The sequence below is a fragment of the Zootoca vivipara genome, chromosome 12 (genome assembly GCF_965207765.1).
Source record: "Zootoca vivipara chromosome 12, rZooViv2.hap1.1, whole genome shotgun sequence".
NCBI lineage: Eukaryota > Metazoa > Chordata > Lepidosauria > Squamata > Lacertidae > Zootoca > Zootoca vivipara.
In genome coordinates, this window is record NC_142595.1 from 7,803,468 (window position 1) to 7,818,198 (window position 14,731).

The window sequence follows — 14,731 nt, forward strand, 5'->3', positions numbered from 1 at the left end:
GCCACGGAGCTAAGGCTTGGCTCCTACTGCTAAGGCCCAGATGCCTCACACCACCCTCTCCAACTACCTGGAAAGCTGCTTTACAGACCTGGGCTATACCTGATTATCGTCTTCCCAAACAACTTAATAATGTAATGCTGATGGTCAACGAAACAGGTTTAAAGACTCTCTCAATGCAAATCTAAAAGAAATGTAGTATAAACAATGGGGACAAGCTGGCTTTCGAGTGCTCCAGTTGGAGAACAGCCTTTAACGAAGGTGTCATGGACATTGAAGACGCTCAAAATCAGAATGAAAGAGAGAAATGAGCTAAGAGGAAGGCGCGTTTGGCAAATCCTCACCGTGAACGACTCCCGCCAGGAAACTGTGGGAGGACATGTGGACCCAGAATTGGCTTCCACCGTCCATTATGGACTCACTATTAAGATCGTGTTCACGAAAGATAATCTTACTTGGCTACGTGTGATCACCAAGGAAGAGGATGATAGAAAGTGGGGGAGGGGGTTTACAGCCTTTTAATGGACATGGACTTAATGGAAAATCCTCAGGGGAAGAGGCCTTGCATGTCTGATGAGAACCAGCCTTGTTAAGCAGAGCTCCCAGAAGCAGGCACAGAAGGCAGAGAAGGAAAGAAAACTGCTGGTTACTTTTAGTTTTTAACAATCTTTTGTCACGGTATATTGAGGGACATGTGAATGGGCTGCCACAGGCCATGAGAGGCACCAAAAGAGTATCTCTGACTGCATGGCTTTAAAAGAGAATGAGGTGACTTAATGGAGGAGAGGGTGGTCAAAGGCTACTAGTCCTGGTGGAAATGCTTCAGAATAGCCATTACACGAAGTCCCAGGTGGGCAGAGGGCTCGGGCTCCAATCCTGCTTGCAGCACTCTCACAGGCATCTGGGAGGACCCTGGGAAAAGAGTAGGCTGGACCAGATGGGCCAATGGCCTGATCCTGCAGGCCCTTCTTGTGTGTTTCCTAAGGACCCCCTCCCCCCGTCCCATTACCTCTGAGGCAAGAGGCCCTCGTCTGGGCTCTAGTCCCTCCCAGGATGCGGCAGCTCCCAGGCTGAGTCGTTCCCTCGCTGCAAAGAAAATAGAGACATGAGCAGGCGCCTGGCTCCCAGCCACGCTAGCCCCAGTCTAGCTCAGAAGCAGCAGCCAAAGTTTCCTCCCTCACTCGAGATGTTCTTCAAATTGGAGGAAACTTTGGCTGCCGCTTCTGTGCCAAACAGGGCCAGAAAGGAGCCATGCCCGTACGGAGAAGGGGCAGTGGGGAAGCGTTGCGGGGGATTACAGCCGGGAGCCGCTGGGATGTTGTCTGCTTCTTCATCCCGGGAGCTAGATCTGGAGCCTCATCCCTGGAGGCGTGGCCCTGTGGAGGAAGAAGGACATCATTTGAGAATGGGGGCACATTCAGCTATCTTAGGTACACCAAAGATTGAAAGGCTTCTCTCTCCACTTTCACCGGCATGGAGAATCCTGGCAATCCTGGAGTGGAAGCCAAGGACAATCAGATGCCCCACAAGAGCATCTTGGATGAGGTGGATTTCAAAGAGGGTGAGACAATTGCATGGTGCAGAGGGTTATGCAAGGCAACCCAGTTGGAGGGAGGAATGCTTCTGAAAAGCACTTCCTGGAAGCCACAGGTGGGGAGAGTGTTCCTGGGAATCCCAAAACATGTTTCACAAGGATCCCTTCATTCCCTCTGCCCTAGTACCTTTTTTTCCCCTAAATTATTTTAAAATAAACTTTATTAATTCATATTAAAAACATACAAATACGAAAAAAAGGAAACCAATATGGTTTCTCCACCATAACAATTACACAATTCATAAATCAGATCTTTATACATAAATAAGTTTAAAATTAACTTCCAAACTCTTCCACATCGCTTTGTTGTTAAATTCCCCCTTTTTCTTTTTCTCCTAGAACTAAATCAGTTATATGCTTCGTCCTTATCACAATTTCCTCTTAATTCCCCTGTGTTGCTCTAATCTAAACAGATCACTAATTCCGTTTTAATATTTTTTTTCCTAAAATAATCTTCTACGTACTCCCATTTCTTCCTAGACCATTGTTTCGAGGTGTTCCTGATTGCCGCAGTCATCCTATCTAAATTCATGAAATCCAGTAATTTCAACTGCCATTCTTGAATTGTAGGTACTTCTTCATTTTTCCACTTTTGACCTATTAGTAATCTTGCAGCTGCACAGGCATAAAGAAAGATATCTTCCCTATCCTCTGGGAAACTGTCGGGCACAAGGCTTAATAGAAAGTATTCCGGGCTTTTTAAAAATGTAATCCTCATCATCTTTTTTAATTCCTCGTAGACTTCCCCCCAGAACTTACTAATTTTTCCACATCTCCACCAGCAATGTATATAGTCTCCTACCTCCTTTTGGCATTTCCAACAGTTGTTGTCTCCGCTCTTATAAATTTTTGCGATCTTATCCGGAGTTAAATGCCAACGATATAGCATTTTCATCATATTTTCCTTTATCCCAGTACAGGCCGTAAATTTCATTGTTACATTCCATAATCTATCCCATTGGGCTTTATAAATCGGCCTTCCCAGGTCTTGAGCCCATTTAACCATAACACACTTTATTTCCTCATCCTTTAGCTCCCACTCCAGCAAGAATCTGTATAACTTTGATAAAGGTTTAACATGATTTTCAATTATTAATTCCTGTACCATAGATTTCTCTTTCGCAAACCCTACTTCTTTGTGTTCCTTAAATAGACTTTGTAGCTGGAGATATTGTAACCAACTGGTGATTTCAACACTAATTCACCCTTGTCCTTTACTAATAAATCTTGGTAGGTTAGCCAATTTCCATTCCTACTTCTTCCTCCCATTGCCGTCATCTCCAGGGGTGAGGCCCACCAGGGTATTTTAGGCTCAATTAGATCTCTAAGTTCTTGCCAATTCTTGAAAATCGATTTCTTTATCACATGATCTGAGAACTGTTTAAATTTCTTCCTATCGTCTTGCAATAGATATGTGTGCCACCCAGTGATGTTCCTAAAGCCTTCTACCTCAAGAATTTCTTCATCTCTCAATAGTAACCATTCTTTAAGCCAACACAGGCATGCGGCTGCATGATAGATTCTAAAGTCCTCTGCCCTAGTACCTGATGTTCGCCACGTCTCTCCAGGGATTTTGCCAGAACAGAGTATACTATGGGGAAAGGCTCCCTCACTGCAAAGAAAACAGAAACATGGCACATGAGCGTGGGGGACACGGGAAGGAAGCATTCCTATAATATAGGGCACTCAATTGGCATTTCCACTTACCTGAAGTGGGAGCCTTTCCCCCCTTGTTCTGGCTGGCCTCTCGCCTAAGGTAGAAAGAAGCTCAGTTAGTCTGATTGGTTGGAGGAGTTCCAGATAAATATATAGATAAGAACATCTATCTCTTTTCTTCTAAGGGCCATTATGGTAACTGAGAGCACCAGTTGAGGTTGGCTAGAATCTCAGGAAGGACATTTACATGGGATACAGAAATTAGGGGAAAATATGGGCTAAGAAGGCAAGGAGAGCCACTTCTCCCCCTGGTCCAGTTCCACACACCATGTCTGCTTCTGACTTATGGAAGGAATGACGTGTGTGTGTGTGTGTGGAGAATTATAGGATTCATCTCCACAGAAGCATTCCCAACCAGAGCCAGATTACCCAATGGACAGAGCAGGCACTGGCCTATGGGCCAGGAAACAATGGATCAGAATAAATACTGTTTGTTTTGCATATTAAAAATGGATATTTTGGATATTTTGACGGCTCGCTACATTTCCTCTGCCTGTTCCCATGTATTTCTATGGGTTGACCGGAAGAATCGAATTTGACAGCTCGCTGCACTCCAATCAATAGTCATTCTCAAACAGTGTCCTTAGCGCTTGCGTACTGATTATTACAACAGTCTTCCAAAGTCTTCCCATTCACCTACCTCAGGTATTGATACAATGTTTTCACAGCCAAATTGGCTGTAACCAGGATTTGTTAAAACCACTACTGATGAGAGAGAGAGTTTCGATTGATGAGACTTAAATTCATGAGAAAAGAAACCAGTCATGAGTCAGATCTCTTTTATTTCACTTTATTATACTCTGTGTATAAAATTTATCTTGGGAGGACTCAGCCGACGGCCATGATCTGGCAACGTAAGCAACCCGCTCAGGGACAGGAATTTTCACCTCCAACTGTGCCAGACAGCCGATCATCTTCTATACGATTGATTTTCCTCTCAAAGTGGATTCAATCCAGGATCTTCTCAAAGGACAGCAGCCATCACCTCCATGCTGGATTTGGATTTGGGAACTGCGTACTCGCCGTCACCGCCGTGCATTTGGGGCCAAGGAGCCATGCGGTGAAGATGGGTGGTCTTGGGAGGACTCAGCCGACGGCCATGATCCGGCAACTACTCAAAGGACAGCAGCCAACTTCTCTTAGTCCTGTGGAATTTAAGAGGGAGGGGGTGAGAAGAGGCCAGGAGCAGCTGGCCAGGTGCTCAAATTTCTATCTTTGACCCCTCCTTTTTGGGATGTATCAATGACATATCAGTGACATACTAGTGATGTATCTTTAGGGGTGTACCTAGGTGGTGGGATGCAAAGAAAAAGGGAAGACCCCCTTTGTTCGGGGTCTCCTTCTTGCTTCACCTGGTTGCAGGTGGGGCCCTGTCGCGACAGTATTTTGCTTGAATAAAGACCAAGCCTACTGGCTGCTGTTTTGCCCTGATACTCTTGGCTGGAGTCTTGTTTTGTCCAAGAGAGCCCTCAGATTTTCCGTTAACACTCCTGTCCCGTTACCTCAGAGAAGCGTATCCTCCGCCTGGGCTCCAGTCCCTCCTGGGATGCGGCGGCTCCCAGGCTGAGTTGTTCCCTCGCTGCAAATAAAACAGAGATATCAGCAGGCGCCTAGCCCCCAGCCACGCTAGCCCCAGTCTGGGGCAGGAGGGTGGGGGACCTGAGGAGGGGCATGTCCTCCTACCTGATCTTATAAGTTTCCCCAACCTGGCCTCCCCCTCCGTACGAGCATCTTGGCTCCCTCCCAGCTGGCCTAGCTCAGAAGCAGCAGCCAAAGTTTCCCCCCTCACTGAAATAACTTGAGATGTTCTTCGAATTGGAGGAAACTTTGGCTGCTGCTTCTGTGCCAAACAGGGCCAGAAAGGAGCCATGCCCGTATGGAGAGGGGGCAGTGGGGAAGCATTGCGAGGGATCACAGCCAGGAACCGCCAGGATGTTGTCTGGTTCTTCATCCCGGGAGCTAGATCTGGAGCCTCATCCCTGGAGGCGTGACCCTGTGGAGGAAGAAGGACATCATATGAGGAATGGGGGGGGGCACATTCAGCTGTCTTAGCCACACCAAAGATTGAAAGGCTTCTCTCTCCACTTTCACCGGCATGGAGAATCCTGGCAATCCTGTAGTGGAAGCCAAGGACAACCAGATGCCCCACAAGAGCATCTTGGATGAGGTGGCTTTCAAAGAGGGTGAGACAATTGCATGGTGCAGAGGGTTATGCAAGGCAACCCAGTTGGAGGGAGGAATCCTTTTTCTATATCACGTGGGTACCCTGCACATTGCACAGAATACAGGGCTCATGTAGCCCTCACAGCTTACAAAGAGTAAAATTAAGAAAGACACAGCATCATCCTAAATGAAGGCTTTATTGCCAAAAGATGCAGGAAACAAGGGGGGGGGTTGCATCTGGGTATCCCAAGATACCAAAACTCTTCCCTGGTAGGTGGCACTCAGGTGCTGCTCTTTCACGGTGGAACTCCTGAGATTTCTTCGAAATCTTAATCTCGTTGCCAGCTCCCCGGCTGAATCTTTCCCTCGCTGCAAAGGAAACGGAGACATCAGCTGGTGCCTAGCTCCCAGCCACGCTAGCTCCAGTCTGGGGCAGGAAGGTGGGGGACCTGGGAAGGGGCTTGGAATTCCACTTGCAGCTTCAGTGGTCTATCACCCATACTTCAGAGGCGAGAGGCCGTTGTCTGGGCTCCAGTCCCTCCCTCATGTAGTCCTCACAGCTTACAAAGAGTGGGTCTATTCTTGGCAGTTTCCCGTAGATATGACACAGCTGAGGCGCAACTGGGAACATTGTGTGAATAAAAACCACCAACTTAAAAGTTCCAATACTTACCTGCTTCTTTAGATATGTGTCAGCAATGCGGACCATAGTAGCTAGCTTTCTTATTCTCTTGGATTGCTGCTAGATTCTAGCTTCCTCGTATATAAATGTGGCAAAGACACTTAAAGAACAAATACTGTTGCTTCCATCATGCCTACTTGGACCCATCAACCCTTACATCCATCCCCTATTTTGCGTGCTTAAATAATTCAATAAATAAACTCAATCAACAACAACAACTTTGGGGCTGTGAAAAATTCACTCGGTGTGTTTTGTTCCCTTTTTGTTGGTTAATCCCATTGCAGAAGAAGAAGAAGAGGGTAGGGCTCTTTGTCTCGCTCCCCATCCCTTTCCCCACAAAAGCAGCCTTTCGCTTTCCTTTCACTTGGCTGAATCAGGCCCCACAGGTTTAATCAGATGTGCATCCAAGGACCAATTCTGATTATCTGTACTATCTGCACCCCATTTACCGTACGGCCCTCTAAGGAGGCCTTTCCCATCCACTGTTCTGTTTTCCAAAGAGTGTTGTTGGTATCAATGGATTTGGCTATCCATGCCAATTAGCCTTTGATAGTATGTCCACCGCTTAGGAGTCCCAACGAAAGCATAATGGAAGGGGTGCTGCTGACGCTATGGAGTTATCCAGTCTGGAAAGAGAAGTTGCTGAATTGCAACTCATTACCAAGCTTAAAACCACGGAGAGACCTGGTCTGAATAAGGACACTGGATTCTTATCTCATTATACATGATCAAGCTCACTTTACCATCTCAGCCCTTGCTTTTTCCTGAAAGACCAATTGCAGTCATTAACAGTCACCAACAGGTTTACCACTCCTATCAGCCAATCACCCATTCCCACCACCCTCAGTAATACCCCTCCCCACCCTCTCACTATATATAAGGGTCTGGTGACTTCTGTTTCAGTGTATCTGAAGAAGTGTGCATGCACACGAAAGCTCATACCAATGACAAACTTAGTTGGTCTCTAAGGTGCTACTGGAATGATTTTTTTATTTTATTTTGACTGCGTCAGACCAACACGGCTACCTACCTGTAACTGATGGTAGAATTGGAAGGGATGCCAAGGGTCATCTAGTCCACCCCAGACAATGCCAGGCTCCTGCCCACAACCACCCCTGGCTGGGCTCCAAACTCCAACCATCTTCTTACCAGCCGCAAGGGGACAATGACAATAAAGATATCTAAATCTGAAATCAGATGCACAGACCCCTTGTGATTCTGCCTGGGGTGGAGAAAGGAGAGAGAGAGAGAGTCAGAGAGAGACAGAGAGGTTTTGCTCTCTGTCCTTCAGGACATGGATATGAGAGCCCCACCATGCAGCCCTGTCAATATCTCAGAGGAATCCCTTGGAAGACCGTAGACTCTCTTTCCTTGGAGGAAGAACTTTCTGACTGCAAGAGCTGTTTGACAGTGGGGAGAAATCCCCCAGGAGGCAGTATACGCTCCTTCCTTGGAGGTTTTTCAGCAGAGGGGGGATGGCCATCAGCCATGGATGCTTCAGCTGAGATTCCTGCATTGCAGGGGGTAGGTCTAGATGACCCCTGGGTTCCCTCCCAATTCTACAGTTCTATGATGCTATGATTTAAGGTGCATCTAATGAGCATCTAAAGCACATGATGTCCCCCAAATGATCCTGGGCATTGTAGCTTTCCTCTCACAGACCTACAATTCCCAGAACCCCTGACAAACTACAATTCCCAGGATTGTTTGGGGGAAAGACACCTGATTTTTAGATCTGGGAGGAGAACCTGCAGCTCACTTCCTTGCAACCAGGAACGGGAAGAAGCTCATATGCTTCTAACAGGATGACTTCACAGAGCAGGGTGGATAAAATATTGTTCCAAAAGTTGGGTGCCTCCCTCCCCTCTCTCTGCCGAGTGGTGGCAAGAGCCCACGGGGTTCCAGGCTCTCACCTTTGGTGAACTGAGACATGGTGGAGACTGTTGTGGCTTTAAGAAAGAGTAGAGTCCTTTCCAGCGGGACTTGTCCCCCACAGCAGGGCAGCCAGCCTTCCCAAGCTGGATTCCAGAATTCTGATGGAAAGTGGCCATTGGAGGAGGCTTGGAAAGGGAGCTTGAATGTTGGGGGGGGGTGCTATTGAGAGTTGGTTGAGATCGGTGGGTTCAGGGGGGGGGCAAGGCACGGATTCCAATTGGCTGCAGGGGCTTCCTGCACTAAATCGGAAGCCGCATCGGACAAGCCAGAACACTCACTTCCGGGGTTGCGGTGTTTGGGAGCTAAAACATTCGAGTTGCAAGGCATTCGAGATCCAAGCTACGACTGTATGTTGTTTTAAAGAAATTTTTAAAAATGCTTTCAGTTTTAGGTTTGACTTTGCTGAATGGAATTGCCTTAAATAAATGCTGTGAGCTATCTTGAGCAGTTGTGGAAGGATGAGAAATATTTTAAATAAACAAATGGCCGTGAAGTTAAGCCATCAGACGGATCAGCAGTCAAAAGTATTAATTCATCATGCACTGCTTGTACTCAGACCAAAAGACTCTGCAATACTCCCAAATTGTTGTCAGGATAACACTTGCCAGGCTGAGCCTTCAAATCTGCTTACATCTTGCAGCGCTAAACACATTGGCAATGAAATGTATTTTTAAAAAATTATATACAGTGGTACCTGGGTTCTCAAACTTAATCCGTTCCAGAAGTCTGTTCCAAAACCAAAGCGTTCCAAAACGAAGGTGCGCTTTCCTATAGAAAGTAATGCAAAATGGATTAATCCGTTCCAGAATTTTAAAAACAACACCTAAAACAGAAACTTAACATGAATTTTACTATCTAACGAGACCATTGATCCATAAAATGAAAGCAATAATCAATGTACTGTACTAGAAAATAAATTAAACAGTATTGTAGATGATAAAAATTAAATCTAAAAAAATTCTTACCTCCACTGATGATAGTCATTGTTTGGATGGGGGTCTTTTATCCATTTTCGCAGTCACACAATCCATCAATCCATCAATCAGTAGCTGAACTGGGATCCACAGTCACAAAAACAAATGAACTGAAAAACCTTCAAAACCAAAACCGCAAAATAAATAACAAAAACAAAAGCACCAAATATAAGCTCCAAATATCACCTCGGAACACTGCAATCAGAAACAGAAGGCTTGAATTACAATGGGGGGAGGGGGCTCACATGAGCAGCGCAACAGGAAACACAGGGGGACTCAAAACGGAGCATGTTCATCTTCCGATTAAAGTTTGAAAAGAACACCTACTTCCAGTTTTGCAGCATTCGGGTTTCAAGTTGTTTATGAACTAAGCTGTTTGAAAACTGAGGTACCACTGTATCGAAAAACTCCCAATAATGTGCCCACACCCACCTCCTCCTACCACCTGGAACTAAGGACCTGGGTTTTCAGATCAGAGGAAATGACTTCAGGTCTGGTTTTCACTTCTGCTCCTTTCCTTTTTTTCTTGTGGAAAACAGCATCTTCAGGTATTCCAGTTGCTGATTGTGGTCCTACCTTGTCTTTTCTCCCCACCTTTAGCACACATATTCTCAGGAGAGGAACCAGCTTCACGAGTCAGGGGTTAGGAGCAGATTTATTGGAAAACCGACTAAGAGTTTGTTTTTAAACAAAGATCTCTGCTTGGAATATAGTGATAAGCAGAGATGCTCAGAAAGTGAAACAAAACTCAACCGTTCTCCCAGCACTGAGGCTCATCCACATGGAGACTAATCCTGTGCACAAGATTTATGTTGTCTCCTTAATGTTGCTTTTGTGATGTTCTATTACGTTATTGTTAATATTATTTACTAGTGTATTTCAGCCCGTTCAATAACGGGCTCTAGAAAATTCTGGGGTTCGGAGAAGCGCTTGCGCAGCGCTTCTCCGAACCCTGGGACCTGTCATTGCTGTTGGCGGCAGGGGGACAGGAACGGAGGAGGAGAAAGCGCTGCTTTCTCCTCCTCCGTTCCTCTCCCGCAGCCGCCGACAGCAAGGAGACCTCCCAGGGTTCGGAGAAGCGCTTGCGCAGCGCTTCTCCGAACCCTGGGACCTGTCATTGCTGTCGGCGGCAGGGGGACAGGAACGGAGGAGGAGAAAGCGCTGCTTTCTCCTCCTCCGTTCCTCTCCCGCAGCCGCCGACAGCAAGGAGACCTCCCAGGGTTCGGAGAAGCGCTTGCGCAGCGCTTCTCCGAACCCTGGGACCTGTCATTGCTGTCGGCGGCAGGGGGACAGGAACGGAGGAGGAGAAAGCGCTGCTTTCTCCTCCTCCGTTCCTCTCCCGCAGCCGCCGACAGCAAGGAGACCTCCCAGGGTTCGGAGAAGCGCTTGCGCAGCGCTTCTCCGAACCCTGGGACCTGTCATTGCTGTCGGCGGCAGGGGGACAGGAACGGAGGAGGAGAAAGCGCTGCTTTCTCCTCCTCCGTTCCTCTCCCGCAGCCGCCGACAGCAAGGAGACCTCCCAGGGTTCGGAGAAGCGCTTGCGCAGCGCTTCTCCGAACCCTGGGACCTGTCATTGCTGTCGGCGGCAGGGGGACAGGAACGGAGGAGGAGAAAGCGCTGCTTTCTCCTCCTCCGTTCCTCTCCCGCAGCCGCCGACAGCAAGGAGACCTCCCAGGGTTCGGAGAAGCGCTTGCGCAGCGCTTCTCCGAACCCTGGGACCTGTCATTGCTGTCGGCGGCAGGGGGACAGGAACGGAGGAGGAGAAAGCGCTGCTTTCTCCTCCTCCGTTCCTCTCCCGCAGCCGCCGACAGCAAGGAGACCTCCCAGGGTTCGGAGAAGCGCTTGCGCAGCGCTTCTCCGAACCCTGGGACCTGTCCTTGCTGTCGGCGGCAGGGGGACAGGAACGGAGGAGCGCTTTCTCCTCCTTCCTTCCTCTCCCCCAGCCGCCGACAGGAAGGACGCGTGCACTCTCTCCCCCCCCCACCTCCAACCGCCGCTCCTCTCACGGGCCAGGGAGGGTTGTGAGGAGGCCTTCGCCGGCCTCCACCCTCGCTTCCCTGACGTGCCCTGCAGTGAGGCAGTGTCCGGCGGGAGCGGCGGTTGGAGGAGGCAGAGGGGGGGGGAGAGTGCGCGCGCGCAGTCTCTGCTGTCCAATCCCTGTATCCCTGGGGCACATGCGCAGTACCCCAGGGACACACGGGACAGCTTGGACGCAGGGACATCTTGGACATTATTATATAGGATTGCATGTAAGCCAATTTGCGATTCATGCAGATGAAAAGCAGCATAGAAATATATTCTCTTGTGCTACAAAACAAACAAATAAAGGGGGGAGAGGATCACATCTATCACCCCCCCCATTGCTTGAGTTACACTGCTTGAGTTATCATGCTTGAGTGTCACTGAGTTGTTGGGTCATGTGAATAGGCCTAGGATCCTGCCAAAATCCCACCCTGTTTCAGGGCTTATGCCAGTTAAGACCAGCCAAACTCAGCTCAGCTGTCTAGGTTCTGGCTAAGTCAGGCTGAGGGAAATACTCCAGATTCTCTCCTGCTGAGCTAAGGGAGTAAAGCCTGTGTAGTCCGGCTGCTCCAGGAACCTCCTAGCTCAAGCTAGAGATACAGTGGGTCCAGTGCTCATTCCAGTGGATCTTGCTATACAAGGAGCAGAAGAAGCATTTGGACCTGATATCCCACCTTTCACTCCCCTTAAGGAGTCTCAAAGCAGCTCACAATCTCCTTTCCCTCCCTCCCCCACAACAAACACTCTGTGAGGTGAGTGAGGCCGAGAGGCTTCAGAGAAGTGTGACTGGCCCAAGGTCACCCAGCAGCTGCATGTGGAGGAGAGGGGAAGCGAACCCAGTTCTCCAGATTCCGAGTCCCCCTCTCTTAACCACTACACCACGCTGGCTATAGGATTGCTCCTTTGGTCATAGAAATGCTTTTAGTATGTGAAGGTAGCAATTGTGAGTCACAATAATAGGAAAAAGTACAAGCTGGCTTCAGTGGGGCAGAACTAACCACCTAGAATGTATTTGGAAAATATATGTGAAGAAGATGCCCAACCGTTGCTGATTGCTAGTGTGCCCTGGTGCCCATGCAGAGCAGCAATAAGTCAACAGATCCTGAAACAGATTTTTCCTTACTTTCTTCCTTCTCCTGGTTGTCAAACCTTGAAAGTTCTAAATGAGTGATGGGAAACAGTCTCTCTTCAGGGTGAGGCCCTCTATCCCTGCAGGATGCAACTACGTGGGTCATCACAGCCCCTCAGATGTATGCCATTCACACCATTTGTATTAGAATCGAAGAATTGTAGAGTTCGAAGGGACACTGGGGGTCATCTAGTCCAACCCCCTGCATTGCATGAATCTTTTGCCCAACGTGGGGCTCGTGCATTGCAGAGGGTTGGACTAGATGATCCTTGGGATCCCTTCCAGCTCTACAATTCTTTGATCCCTTCTTTGCCCATATACTCTGAGACTACCAGAGTTGTACCAGGTTCTTTCCAGTCCGATTTTCCCCACGTGGTTCTGACCAGGTCTAGAGGGGACTCCCTTATTTCACTCCCAGAGTCCTTTCAAAAGTTGTTCCAATGATTCTTTGAAATCTCTCTCCTTATTTGGATTTAATTTGGGAGGTTTTCTCACTCCGGGGACAGTCTTAGAGGCTGTGTGCTGATGAGGTGGTCTCTCCCTCTATTGCCACAAGCTCATTTCCCAAATTGCGACAGCCTGAACCCTTCAGAGTTTGTGTTGCCCCAGTGGGGAGCTCGGGTTTTGGTTTGGTTTGGTTTGGTTGCATTGATAGAAAATCTTACTCATTGTTTTTAAAAGATGGCATGTCAAGTCATCAAGAAGAAGGAAAGAAAGATTAAACATCAAGTACCTGGGTTATATATGGCAAAGAACAAGAACGTTCCATCTAAAATGTCCCTTTTCTATAGACTTTTTAATGTCTACAGATCTACAGTGGCAGACATGAGGCAGAAATTGCCCTGAATAGAGATATTTCCCTACTTTAAAAAAAAAATACCCAATTACAAGACATTTTTACTGACAGTAAACACAGAACAAAGGGAATATATTTAAGCATTTAATGTACCTTTTTTCATCAAGGTAGGTGAGAGATTGAGTGTACAACTACTATTTAATATGGTTTACTTGAAGCCACAGGGACACAGGTAAGAAACATTTTCATGAGAAGGAAGGAGTATGTGCACATCATACACCAAGTTTGTGTTCAACCAAACGATGAGGACTTCCCATTACTTCACTCTGTGCCGGGTCGTTCAGAATATCCTCAAAACCGGAATATTTCTCTGAGGCAGAAGATTCATCTTATCTTGACTTTACAACAACAACAATATTAACCGATATATCCAAAGGATGAACAGGGAAATGTTTTTTCTTCTATTTATCACATCTCAGCTTTCAAATGCTTCAGCAGCTGAAACATCAGAATCTGGAATCTTCAGCAGAGATCCAAAGGCTCTGAAATTCATCTCTTCCTCCGCCAACCGGCATCACTGGGACTCCTCAGTCTGTTTTTTTATTTAAAAAGAAGAAGGGGGGAAGGAGAGTGGTCAAGGACAATGGGAGTTGTAGTCAAGCAAGCCCTGTAGGAAGGCCCCAAAGGTCCCAAACCCGCCTTTCTCAGAAATTCACTGAGAGCATGAACACGTACGCTCAACTCGTAGGGTGTTCTCCCCTCCCCAGGCAAAATTCCCCTTCCTCTTACCAGCTCTCCTTGGGGGAGGCTTGGGCAGCATCCACAGCGGTGCCGACGGGAAATCCTGCAAGAAAGAAGGGATCATTGAAGCAGGGGAGAACGGGGCGCTAGGCACTGCTTCTTGGGCTCAGATCCTGTTTGCTGCTTTCCCAGTGGCATCTGGGTGGCCCCTGGGAGAAGAGGAGGCTGGACCAGGTGAGCCCTTGGCCTGATCCTGCATGCCCTTCTGGTGTGTTCCCTAAGCCCCCCCCCTCCTCCCCCCTGTCCCCGTACCTCACAGGCGAGAGGCCGTTGTCTGGGCTCCAGTCCCTCCCGGAATGCGGCGGCTCCCCGGCTGAATTTTCCCCTCGCTGCAAAAGAAACGGAGACATCAGCCGGCGCCTAGCTCCCAGCCACGCTAGTCCCAGTCTGGGGCAGGAGGGTGGGGGACAAGGGAAGGGCATGTCCTCCTACCTGATCTTATTAATGCTCCCAACTTGGCCTCCGTACGGGCATCTTCCAGCCGGCCTAGCACAGAAGCAGCAGTCAAAGTTTCCTCCCTCTCTGATGTTTTAATGGGAGGAAACTTTGGCTGCTGCTTCTGCGCCAAGCCGGGCCGGGAAGGAGCCATGCCCGTACGGAGAATGGGCAGTGGGGCAGCACTGCGAGGGTTCGCAGCCGGGAGCCGCCGGGATGTTTTCTGCTTCTTCATCCCGGGAGCAAGATCTGGAGCCTCATCCCTGGAGGCGTGGCCCTGTGGAGGAAGAAGGACATCATATGAGGAATGGGGGCACATTCAGCTATCTTAGCCACACCAAAGATTGAAAGGCTTCTCTCTCCTGGCAATCCTGTAGTGGAAGCCAAGGACAACCAGATGCCCCACAAGAGCATCTTGGATGAGGGGGCTTTCAATGAGGGTAAGAAAATTGCATGGTGCAGAGGGAGGAATGCTTCTGAAAAGCAC

The 14,731-nt window shown here is 48.3% G+C and overlaps 1 protein-coding gene across 1 annotated transcript in view; it reads right to left on the reverse strand.

Annotated features, from left to right (window-relative positions):
• Positions 1 to 1,190: 1,190 nt before the first annotated feature.
• The window catches only part of LOC118095199 (uncharacterized), a 41,513-nt gene continuing 27,972 nt past the window's right edge, over positions 1,191 to 14,731 (reverse strand). Inside the window, exons 6-10 of the mRNA XM_088655800.1 lie at positions 14,242 to 14,521; positions 14,062 to 14,138; positions 13,798 to 13,852; positions 4,810 to 4,886; positions 1,191 to 1,373 (exon numbers count right to left, since the gene is read on the reverse strand). Coding sequence (XP_088511926.1) covers positions 1,191 to 1,373; positions 4,810 to 4,886; positions 13,798 to 13,852; positions 14,062 to 14,138; positions 14,242 to 14,521 — 672 coding nt within the window. The remainder of the gene's footprint in view (positions 1,374 to 4,809; positions 4,887 to 13,797; positions 13,853 to 14,061; positions 14,139 to 14,241; positions 14,522 to 14,731) is intronic.